At 38.1% G+C, this 12,833-nt stretch overlaps 1 protein-coding gene across 2 annotated transcripts in view; it reads left to right on the top strand.

Moving 5' to 3' along the window:
• ITGB2 (integrin subunit beta 2) overlaps positions 1–11,175 on the top strand; it is a 37,794-nt gene extending 26,619 nt beyond the window's left edge. For both annotated transcript variants that reach the window (XM_083353835.1, XM_083353836.1), the window contains 5 exons: positions 1,299–1,543; positions 2,059–2,278; positions 9,497–9,702; positions 10,533–10,699; positions 10,972–11,175. In XM_083353835.1, the coding sequence (XP_083209961.1) occupies positions 1,299–1,543; positions 2,059–2,278; positions 9,497–9,702; positions 10,533–10,699; positions 10,972–11,037 (904 nt within the window). In that variant the 3' untranslated portion in view covers positions 11,038–11,175. The remainder of the gene's footprint in view (positions 1–1,298; positions 1,544–2,058; positions 2,279–9,496; positions 9,703–10,532; positions 10,700–10,971) is intronic.
• Positions 11,176–12,833: the final 1,658 nt, after the last annotated feature.

Genomic DNA, 12,833 nt, shown 5'->3' with positions numbered 1-12,833 from the left:
AATGTTCTTTAAGGAAGAAATCTTTGCCTTGAAGTTCTTTTAAATGGTTTCATCTATCAGAACCATGACAAGTACTTCTTGTTCAGTGCCACTGTAACTTTGAATGGTCACTGAAAAAGTGGTTATAACTTGAGGACTATCTGTACATCCATATTTTCATGCAGTCTGTCTTTCAAAAACTGCTCTTATAGAAAAAAACCAAATGCTTGCTTGAATTTTTCAAGGTAAGGAATTTAACTTGAGAACAATAAATAGCAATAAAAAACATTTTGGGGAGGGCTCATGGTCTCCCAGTTTCTAGACTTGTACCTTAATCACTACATCAAACTGGCTCTCTGAGTACCTAGCTAGCAAATATTTCATACTGAATCATTTTCTTATCAAATTCACAAATCTTCTGGGTAATTTTTATTTAATACATGCATACTATACAGAAACTTTTTTAAAAATGTAAAACATAAACTTATGAAAGAAAGTGGAAATGAAAAATATCTGATTGTATATATTTAGAAATGTAATATTTGCCTGAAGCCTTTGGGGCTGTTGCAAGTGAATTCAAATAGAAGTTTACTAACCTGAGAACAATTATGTAATCTGTACAGTCTGAGCAGCAGAGGCATCAGTGGGCTGGATCCTGACTAAAAAGAAATTAGTAGAATAATTCTATGCCTCTCCATCCAGAAGTAGGAATCCTTCTGTCAGAATCCATTGATATCACATTGATAAATGTATGGTTAAAATATTGTGCCTACCGGGATTCTGCCATATTGGTAGAAGGAGGAGGGATTGTTTATTCAGTCTATCTGTAGCTACTTTCAAAGAACCTTTGATCTGGGGGAACAAAGGGGGGGAAGTGATCTGTCTGTTGGGGCTGTAAGAAGAAGGCAATCAACAAAGGAATGCACAAAGTTCCTTTCTTCCCACGGAAGGACCTGACAACCAAATTGATGGGATCCTAACCAAATGGAGTTTTGAGGGGAGTGGGTTGAACCGGGAATACTTATATAGATTTGAAATGTGACTCAAGACCAGATCCTGTCTCATATCTCCACAACCAACCTTATTCTTAGTAAAATTTTTCCTTTCGGACAACTTGGCTCCAAGAGTCCTTATTTTCCTAAGATGTGAATTGGGGTGGGTCCTGACGCCTTCTTTGATGAGTATATGTGGATGCAGACTGTATAGTAGCAGATTATAAATACAGATAAAGGAAACTGTAGTTGAAAATAAGGTTAATCATAATAACGATGCTTGCTAACTCTATTCTTCAATGTTGAATATGTCTTTTCTCATGCCAGATGCAAAGCTGGCTATGTCGGAAAGAACTGTGATTGTAAGACTGGAGGCAAAACCAGGAAGGAACTGGAAAAAACTTGTAGAAAGGACAATTCTTCAGTCATTTGTTCTGGCCTGGGAGATTGTGTATGTGGACAATGCATTTGCCATACTATGGCAGATTCCAAAAAGCATATTTATGGTCCCTTCTGTGAATGTGACAACATGAACTGTGAACTTCACAATGATCTAGTGTGTGGAGGGGAAGGTAAGTGATTGATGAAAGCTGAGTATGAAAATACCAAATTTATCTCCTCTGGCCTTTAATATTATTACTCCAGACATTCTTACTATAAGCTGTAAAACATATGATTCCCATTACACAGAGTTATTTTTCTGCATTTTACAAAGAGCTGTATAAATAGCCATTTGATCCACACTGTATAATTTGAAAGTAAATCAGCTGATATCCATATACCTAGGATGAATTTTTGTGTTCCTATAAATAAATATTGACTATTTCCTTTAGAATATTGTTTATTTCACAGTTTTTGAACATCCAATTTGCCAGAGACAAGTTCTTGCATTGAGGATCACTGCAGCATTTTTCATATGATGCCCAGAATTCCAGGGCTTCTGTACCTGCAGTGGATCACTTGTGAATGGCTGGCCATGTGCAGCAGAGTGCTGGCCTGTATTTAGTAACCCTTTCTAGATGTTATGTGTCAAGGACAGATGCAAAGAAATGCTTTTGGCCCTAACCTCTCCAATTTCTCTTTTCAGAAAGAGGTGTTTGTGACTGTGGAAAATGTAAATGTAACTCAAAATATGATGGCACTGCCTGTCAGTGCCTAGCTTCAACAGATAAATGCCGGAATAAATATGGGAATGTGTGCAGTCTCCGGGGGGAATGTCAGTGCAATACATGCAAATGTAATGGACACTATCAGCCCCCTTATTGTGAGGAGTGCCCAAGCTGCCCATCTCCCTGTGCCAGATATATGTAAGTGATATGCGGGAACTGTCTACTTTGATCCAACTCCTTATCCTCATTTAATTTCACTTTGCTATTTGTAACGTACAGATCAATCAGCCTGACATCATTACCTGGAAGATCCTGGAAAAGATAATCAAATACTTTAAAACCAGCAAAGCTATTACTGGAAGCCAACATGGGTTTTTCAAAAAGAGATGATGCAAGACAAATCATATTGAATTATTTGACAAAATGACTAAAATTAGTGGACCAGCCCAATGCTACAGACATAGTATACTTGGACTTCAGTAAGACACTGACATAGTAGACCACAACCTTTTTCTTGGTAACTACCTTGAGATAAATCGCATCCACCTGATGGATTCATAACTGACTGAGCAAACACATTAACATGCAGTCCTCAATGGAACTACATCCACATGGACGAAGCATGCAAGGTTCTGTCTTAGGCCCAGTTACTCTCCAACATTTTCATAATTGATTTAGATGAGGGGTGAGAAGGGGAACTCATCAAAAATGCAGATGACACCAAGCTGGCAGGAATAGGCAGCACTTTAGAAGACAGGGCCAAAATCCAGAAGGATCTTGACAGACTTGAATGTGGGCCCTATCCAACAACATGGAATTCAGTGGTGAGAAAGGTAAGATTTTATACTTAGGGAAGAAAAACCAAGTGTACAAGTAAAGAATAGGTGGTACTTGGCTCAACAGCAGTAACTGTTAGCAGACATGTCAAACTTGTGATGTCACATGACGTCGCGCAACGTATCGAGACGATTTTGCCATTGCCGGCAATGGGGTGGGGGCGGCTTCTGCAAGACGCATCCGGCCCATGGGGCAGCAGTTTGACACCCCAGTGTTAGAGGGATCTAGTAGTCCTAATGGACAACCACTTAAATGTAAGCCAAAAGTGTGCTGCAGCTGCCCAAAAAGGCAATGCAGTTCTAGGTTGCATCAACAGAGGGATCATATTACATGAAATGTTAGTGCCATTTTATACTGCTTTGGTAAAATCACACTTGAAATACTGCATCCACTTTTTGTCACTATAATACAAAAAAGATGTTGAGACTCTAGAAATGGTACAGAGAATGGCAACAAAGTTGATTAGGGAGCTGGAGGCTACAACATGAAGAATGGTTGCAGGAACTGGGTATGTCTAGTTCAGGGGTCTTCAAACCAGACCCTTTTATGACTCATGGACTTCAATTCCCAGAATTCCTCAGCCAGCATTCCAATTCTGGGAGTTGAAGTCCATGAGTCATAAAAGGGCTGAGTTTGAAGACCCCTGGTCTAGTCTAATGAAGGGAAGGATGAGGGATGATATATGACAGCAATCTTCCAATATTTGAGGGCCTGTTGCAGAGAAGAGGGTGTTAACTTATTTTCTAAAGCACCTGAAGACAAGACAAGATGGAAATTTATCAAGGAGAGATCCAACTTAGAACTAAGGAAAAATTTTCTGACAGTGAGAACAATTAATTAATTGATTAATCAATTAATCAATTAATTACCTCCAGAAGTTGTGGATGCCCCATCATGGAAGGTTTTTAAGAAAAAATTGAACAGCCTTTTGTCCAGAATGGTATAGGGCAAACATGTCAAACTTGCAACGTCACCTGACGCTGTGCAACTTATCGGGACAGTTTTGCCAGCAATGGGGTGGGTGTGGCTTCCAGATGACGCGTCCGGCCCATGGGCCGGGAGTTTGACACCCCTGGTATAGGGTCTCCTGCTTGAACAGGGCATTGGACTAGAAGATTTCAAAGTCCCTTCCAACTGTTATTCTGTAGCAATGGAATCCTAAAGGAATTTGCTACCTTATTCCATGACTTCTAGATTTACTTAGGAGCCTTTGTTGAAGGTCACTGTCAGAAATCCTTTGCGAGTAAAAGTATCAAAGGAATTTGAGACAGACTGAGCTGCAGTAAACATTTTGCTTGCACACTTCTTTCCTTTACTGTTGCTGAAAAGAGAAATTGAGCTACGTTCATTTCTTTTTTTAGATTCTACAGTATCTGACATTTAAGTACAAAGGAAAAATTCTGCAGCTAGTCTTCATAAGATCATTGTTTGTTAAACTAGATTACATCCACTAACCATATTAAAATTAGCTAGAGTTTAAGGTTGGAAAATGATTTAAAGTATAATTAATTATCCTTGTTCAGACACATTTTGCAAACATGAAGCTTGCTGGAAAAGATTCTAATGATGGAAAGAAAGAGAAGAACAGGATGACCAGTAACAAGATGAATCAGGTTAGGGACAGATTATCATAGAGAAAATCTGTGTGGTTGCCAAGATTTGACATTGACTTGATAGCATATAATCAGTTTATCAATAGTTTATCTAATAGGAAATATTTTCTTCAAAATAACAGAAAAACAGAGTTGGAAGGGATCTTAGAGGTCTTCTAGACCAACTCTCTACTAAAGAAGAAGACTTTATACCATTCTGGACAAATGGCTGCCCAAACTCTTAAAAACCATCCAGTGATGGAGCACCCACAACTTCTGGAGTCAAGCCATTCCACTGATTAATTATTCTCATTGTTAGGAAATCTCTCTTACTTCTAGGTTGGATCTTTCTTTCATATGTTTCCATCCATTGCTTCTTGTCCTGCCTTCAGCTCCTTTGGAGAATAAATCAGTCCCCTTTTCTCTGTGGCAAACCCTTAGATATTGGAACACTGCCATCGTGTCACCCTTTGTCCTTCTCTTCATTAGCTATCAGTTTCTCTTCATTAGCTATCAGTTAAATGCTTTGAATAAATTTTACAGTAGCAATAATGCAGCAAAATTATTTTTCTATCATTACATCTAATTGTTTTTTTAAAAAGTATGTTGCTGATAGTTCATAGGCCTTTGGGTATATAAGTATCTTGATCTATAAATGCAAATGAAGTTGATTGAACAGTGCTTAGTGAAAACTAATAGCACCTATAGGAATGTTGACACCACCAGAAACTTTCCTACCTTAATCTGGCTAAGTAAACTTTTAACCTTTGAGGTAGTGACTGGGGTAGTGATTGTAACCTATCAAACATAATGTAAATGGAAGTAAATTTCCTTTTTTGGGGGGTGGGGGGAAATAGGATAAACAGCTCTGGGTTCATTCTGTCAAATATTTCCTGCTATAATACTTTAAAATTTAATTGTAACTCTCTTATTGATAGACTGAGCAAGTTATTGCCAAGCTTTGTGCATCATTATACTTTTTTATGTTTAAGCGATGCCTTTTGCAGATATTCCTTGACTAACAACCATTTGTTTAGTGATCATTTGAACTTACAATGCATTGAAAAAAGTTACTTATGATAGTTTTTCACACTTCTGACCATTGCAGCATCCCCGTGGTCACATAATCAAAATTCAGATGCTTGGCCATTGGCATGTATTTATGACAGTTGCAGTGTCCTGGTGTGTGTGTGTGTGTGTGTGTGTGTGTGTGTGTGTGTGTGTGTGTCACAGGATCACCTTTTACGACCTTCCAATAAGCAAAGTCAATGGGGAGGCCAGATTCACTTAACTGTGTTACTAACTTAGCAACTGTAGTGATTCACTTAACAACTGTGGCAAGAAAAATTGTAAATCAGGGCAAAACTTGCTTAACAACTGCCTTGCTTAGCAACAGAAATTTTGGGCTCAGTTGTGGTCATAGGTCGAGGATTACCTGTAATGTCTTTTTCCACAATAACAGACTGCTGCTTCTTCTTCAAACTTACTCTTGCTGTATACTAGCTCATATTTTCTTAGCAGCTATACATTCATGTTTAAACCAGGGCTTTGATTTAGAAGAACAAATTCAAATTCGCATTGTTCTCTTAAAAATCAAAGACCTTCAAAGGCATGATAAGATCTGAAGCAATTCTAAAAATGCATTTGATCACCTGATGTGGATACAGAAATGAAGACATTCATCAATACTTTAGAACAGGGGTATCAAACTCGCAACGTCACGTGACGTGTTGCTAGGTAACAGAACTTTTTTTCCATTGCCAGCAGTGGGGTGGGCGTGGTTTTGACATGACGCAACCGGCCCACAGGCTGGCAGTTTGACACCTCTGCTTTAGACAGATCACTAGTCCACCATACTGTATATGCATGGGGCATTCCCTTTCAACTGATCAGAAAGAGATGTAGGTAGGAAGGCAGGCAGGCAGACAGACAGACAGATAGACAGACACCGGTAAATAGATAGAGATAGATGATAAGTAGAGTATAGGTATAGATATATATGTCATGTCATGTTATGTTATGTTATGTTATGTTATGTTATGTTATGTTATGTTATGATGTTATAATACATTCCCAAGCTATCATGCTGAGAATCAATATGATCAATAGCTTATCATTTCTGATTTATTGTCAAGAGTGAAAATTTGGCAGCTATGTGCCTCTCTGTTTTCATCTTGCCATTAGAGTAAGGGCGGAGGAGTTTTGCTTTTGAATGGGTTAGTTAGAGAAATGAAACCTCTCCAGTTCTACGGAAGAGAACTTGTTTACATGAGCTACATAGACATCTGGGGGGTTGGCTGGGAAAGTCATTGTTATATGCATCTGATGCCTTGGGATAGAATAGAATAGAGTAGAGTTGGAAGGGACCTTGAAGGTCTTCTAGTCCAGCCCTCTGCTTAAGAAGGAGAACCTATACCATCTCAGACAAGTGATTGTCGAGTCTCTTCTTAAAAATCTCCAGTGATGGAGCGCCCACGATTTCTGGAGGCAAGCTGTTCTACTGGTTAATTGTCCTCACTGTCAGGAAGTTTCTCCTTAATTCAGGGTTGCTTCTCTCTTTGTTCAGTTTCCAACCATTGTTTCTCGTCCTTCCATCTGGTGCTTTGGAGAATAATGTGACCCCCTTGTCTTTGTGGCAGCCCCTTAAATACTGGAATACTGCTATCATGTCACCCTGTTTCTTCTTTTCTTTAAGCTAGCCAAACCCAAGTCCTGCAGCCGTTCTTCATATGTTTTAGTCTTCAGGCCTTTGATCATCTTAGTTCCTCTTCTCTGAATTTTTTCCAAACTCTCAACAACTTTTTTGCGATAAGGTAATCAAAATTGGCTGCAGTATTCCAGGTATCATCTTACTAGGGTTTTATAAAGTGGTAATAATACTTTGTGTGATCTTGATTCTATGCCTCTGTTTATACAACCCAGGATTGTATTAGCTTTTTTGGCTGCTGCTACACATTGACCGTTGACTAGGACTCCAAGGTCCCTCTCACAGGTACTGTTTTTAAGACAGGTCTCACCCAGTCTGTACTTGTACCTTTGATTTTTCCTGCCTAAATGTAAAACTTTGTTTTTCTTCACATTGAAACTCATTTTGTTGGACAGGGTCCATTGTTCAAGTTTGTCAAGATCTTTTTGGATCCTGAGTTTGTCTTCTGGGGTGTTGGCTACTCCTACCAAACTGCAAATTTGATGATTTCCCCTTCAATTCCCTCATCTAAGACATTTATGAAGATATTGAAGAGTACTGGGCCTAAGATGGAACCTTGTGGTACCCCACTGGTTACTTCTCTCCATGTGGATGTAGTGCCATTGAGGACTACTCTTTGAGTACGGTTTGCCATCCAGATCCATCTGCTGGTGATGCTGTCTATTCCACCTTTTGCTAGCTTACCAAGGAGTAGGTTGTGGTCTACCTTATCAAATGCCTTACTGAAGTCTAAGTATACTATGTCCACTGTGTTTCACTGATCTACTAGTTTAGTCACTTTATTGAAGAATGAGATAAGATTGGTTTGGCATGATCTGTTTTTAACAAACCCATGCTGGCTACTAGTTATGACTTTGTTTGCTTCTAGTTGTTTGCAGACCTGTTTTTTGATTATCTTTTCTAGGATCTTCCCAGGTATTGATGTTAGACTGATTGGTGTATAGTTTCCTGGGTCTCTTTTTTTTCCTTTTCTTGAAGATGGGAACCACATAAATGCTTTTCTAATCCTCAGGTACTTCCCCGGTGCTCCAGGATTTTTGAAAGATATGGTGCAATGGTTCTGAGATAACATCTGTCAGCTTCTTCAGAACTCTGGGATTTTAGAGTTAGTTTTTCCAGGCCATGTATTCAATAAAGAGTAAGCTTTTCAGAGATGAAAATAATCCTGGACTTATTTGGATACTTGAGCTGGAGGTTGACATTTAGATTACAGACCATAACAAACTCTAAAAGACAACTATATAGGTGGCATTGCCCATGAGAAGAGTACATTCATTTTCAGAGCTTCCCATAGCTGCTCCATTGGGTACAAAATGATGTAAACTCTTTAGTGAACATGCAAGGCATAGTTGTACATAACTGCAGCTTTTCCCTCTTGATGTTTTTGTTGATTAGCCTTTATTTCCTTCTGTAATATCTATATATGCACAAACGTAGCAAATAGAAATTTATCAGTAGGGCCCATGCACACATTGCAGTCTCTTCCCATCATTATTCAAGATCCAGGGAAATGTCCAATCATCCTAATTCTCCCTCTCAAAAAAAAATACCTTGATCTTATTTTTAAAATACGGCAGCAATACATACTCTAATAAATAAAAAGTAGAGCTCATTATAATAACACATCCAAACACACAATAACAAATTTAATTTAAAAGTCCCAAAGTGCATCATTTTTACTATTCATGTTTTGATCTTCATGTTAACAGTGGGAAAGTGAGCCAACTGCTATATTGTCAATCAGTCCTCAGTATAAAGGGTTAAGCAAAACTGAGCTTAAGTGGAACCATTTCCATTGGCTTCCCAACCTGTTCAGTAACTGGCATCAATAAAATCCGTTCCTGTCTGTAGATTTCGGTATTAAAAATACAAAGAGGGAGCTTCCAACAAATCCTAGGCTCCTGGAGAAATATCTGCTGTACAAGTAGATTTTATTGCTCCACTTCAGGTTCAGCTTATTTATATCATAAAATGATTTGGAGGGAGTCTCATTACGATATTACCTCAGTCACCATTCTCCTCAGTAAACAATACCAGTTGATCAGGGACAGTTAATGTAAACCCCAGGGGGATCTCATCTATTTGAGATTAGCTCAGATTTGTCATCCTCCTGATACAGAACTTACCTAGTATATATTTTAATAAGTCTGAGTTCTCTCAGCTTTACATCCTCCTCACTTATAATATGCTATAATATACTATATAAAATATAGATCTGTTGTATCATGGTTCTGTTATGAAACTTTTTAAAAAAGCTTTCCTTCTTTTTCTTTTTTTTAGTTCCTGTGTTGAATGTCTTGCTTTTGGGAGTGGTCCATTTCAGAAGAATTGCTCTGATAATTGTTCAAATATTATTGTTGAAAGTAAAGTGCAACCAAAAAGTAAAGAATGCAGAGAAAAGGATTCAGAGAATTGCTGGATCTCTTACACAATGTTTCGGACTGATGGAGAAGAGCGCTATTCTATTACAGTCAATCCTGAGAAAGGTACGCTTTTAGTGCCACATCACCCAAACTAACATCTGCTCTCCATTGTAATATCTCTTTACAAATGGCACGAGTGCCGTGTAATTGCTGGACACAGCCAATAACGTAAGAAGATCTTCTGTGTAAGTGATGGGAAGAGAGGCAACTTGTATTGTTCAGCATTTTGAGAGGACCTCATGAGGATTTTTCTTCCTTGTGATGGAAGACCCTATAGCAGGGGTCAGCAACCTGAAACAGTGAAAGAGCCACTCGGAACTGGTTCCCTCACAAAAGGAAAAACTGGGAGCCGCAAAAAATGTGTGTGCATGCGCGTACATGTGCGCATGTGCAGAACAGGCTTTGACTGAAGAGTGGAGACAAGGCAAGATATGCACCTACCCTGCATATTTGAATTGATTGGTTGAACTTTTTGAGTCCCACTTTTTTTTGGGGGGGGACTGCACATGGCAGAGGACTGGGAGCCACAGGAGACGGCTGAAAGAGCCGCATGCGGCTCCAGAGCCGCGGGTTGCAGACCTGTGCCCTATAGTAACTGGTGAGTCAGAATTAGTTAGGAGGTCTCCCAGATGGGAAAGCAAACCACTGACAGAACATGTGGCCTTTAAAGAGTTTCTACCAATCTCATATGGAGATTCAGGATCTGTTATTTATGTAGGGGAAAATGTATCATGTATATTTTTGAATTCTGCCTCATCTTTATTCATTTAAGAAATGTTTACCACTAGCATGTAATATATGCAAACGGATATAGTCTTATAAATACATGCATAGCTGTATTTCTATTGCTCAGTCAAGCACACATTTTTAATCATTTTTCTTTCTTTTCTTAGAATGCCCCCAACCTCCTAACATTGCAGCCATAGTGGGGGGCACTATAGCTGGAGTGGCTCTTATTGGGCTCCTTCTCCTCATGGCTTGGCGGCTGGTAGCAGAGTTGATTGATCGCAAAGAATATCACAGATTTGAGAAGGAGAAATCCAAGGCCAAATGGAATGAGGTAAGGTGTTTAACTCTGGTGGGGAAATATAAAGAAAGGAGAAGACAAACTTGTGTCTCTTTCTTCCTGTGTTTGAGTTATTAATCAAAGTAATTGATTCAGCTTGGTGTACTTGGGCAGGCCTTTGGTGTAGATTTTATTGTCTTCCTGCTGTTTACTTTGGGTTTTATCAAGCTATTAAATGAGAGTATGATTATCCATCTGAATCCAGATCTGATCTTGAAATGTTAGGTTTTATTAGCAGCTAAAAGTTTCTGGTGTTTTATTGACAGGCTGACAATCCTCTTTTCAAGAGTGCTACTACCACTGTTGTGAACCCCAGATTTAATGGCCAATGAAATGAAACTTCAGCAACAGCGCAAAGCACAAAGAAACTCTTCAAAAGAAAAACAGAAAATGAATCCATTTGCTTTCTTAAATCAACTATTATTGCCGTATAATATCAGTTATTTTTGAGAAAATCATTATGCAGGTTTTGCAACATGCTTCTCTCTCTCTCTCTCTCTCTCTCTCTCTCTCTCTCTCTCTCTCTATATATATATATATATATATATATATATATATATATATATATATATATATATATATGATTTATATATATATATATGATTTATATTGATTTTTTTCATACATTCAATAGTACTTGTTCAACAAACGTTCTGTCTGAGTTTACATTTACTAATACATATTTAATTCCTAATCCTTTATTCTTTCCTCTAGCCATTGATAAAAATAAGTCCCAAGTTTGATAATATTCCATTTCTTCTTTTTCTTTCAACCTCAAAGTCAGTCTATCCATCTCCGCACATTCTACTGTTTTTTTAATTACTTCTTTATCTGATGGTATTTCTTCCTTTTTCCAATACTGTGTGAATATAATTATTGTCACTGTTGTTACATGTAACATGCTTCTATTCCAACATTTTTTTAAAAAATACGTAAGCATTAGAGAACCTTACTGCATATCTCAGATGAAGCACTCAGAGCAGCTATACCTCTCCCATTCATCACCCATACAAACTGTAGGGAATTGGGGTTTTGGTTTATAAAATTACCTAAACCTCTACTATATACAATATGTAAATAAAATTGCCAACTGCCACTCAGGGAGTTCTTTTAATTAACAATTTTGCTGTTTATAAGGCCTATTTTAAGGTGAATGAGAAGGTGATGAGCTATTACCACAAACCGGTAATTTTCCCAAGAAGGTATTATGTTGCATTCAAAACAATGTGTGTTGCTGATTTCTTCATCTCATGAGCAATTGTAATTCCACCCATCTCTCAAAGAGCGTCGATGTTTTGCACTGTGAACCTTTTTTTCTGGGACTCCAAAAGAGTGTATCAGAGCAGAACAGCCAATCAGCATTCAGTCCCTTTGCTTTAAATAGCTGAGTTTACTACCTCAGAGAGCTTCCAGCACTTCACATTTCTAGCATTGCTCTTTCCATACATATCACCTATATGTACCTATGTGTATATTTGTCTCATAGTTTATAAAACCAGGTGAGTAGTCAGAGAACTTTGGGGGTTTTTTTAGGGAGGGGGGAAATATTTGACTATTATGGAATAGTCTCAAATGGCTTTGGCTCATCATGACTGTGGGTCAGCAAGCTTTGTGAAGTCTTGTCCAGTAAACACAAAATTTTGTTTCTGCTTGCAAGGGACAGTTCTGAAGCTATTACCAAATGAATAAAAAAAATCTATAAAAACTTTTATTCACCTGGTGCTATATCAGGGATCTGATGATCTGATAACTTTGAGGAGCAGATTATGAACTGAGGATGAGCTTCTTTGTGCCAGATGTCCTATCTGGATATCAATCAACCATTCAATCCCCAGTAATAGGATTGTTTTAAACAATAACATGTCAGTAAAAATGGACTTGCATTTCTCTTCTACTGTTTGGGATGCCTAGTTAATCCAGAAAAAAATGGGTTTTTCCAAAAGTATTACCCAGTGAGTGATAAGACTAAATGGTAACTTCCATTTTCTGATTTAAGCTGAACAGCTATATCAGCTGCTGAATATAGGAAATCCTTTTACTGAAAAAATACTGACAGGTCCACAAATAATTAGATAGCTTTTCTTTGGGCTGTTGATCAGCTCTATATTCAAAGAACATTTATGACTTA

Source organism: Vipera ursinii, assembly GCF_947247035.1.
Source record: "Vipera ursinii genome assembly, chromosome: 1".
Taxonomy (NCBI): domain Eukaryota; kingdom Metazoa; phylum Chordata; class Lepidosauria; order Squamata; family Viperidae; genus Vipera; species Vipera ursinii.
Note: the sequence above shows the minus strand (reverse complement) of the source record. Positions and strands in the feature narration are given on the sequence as shown.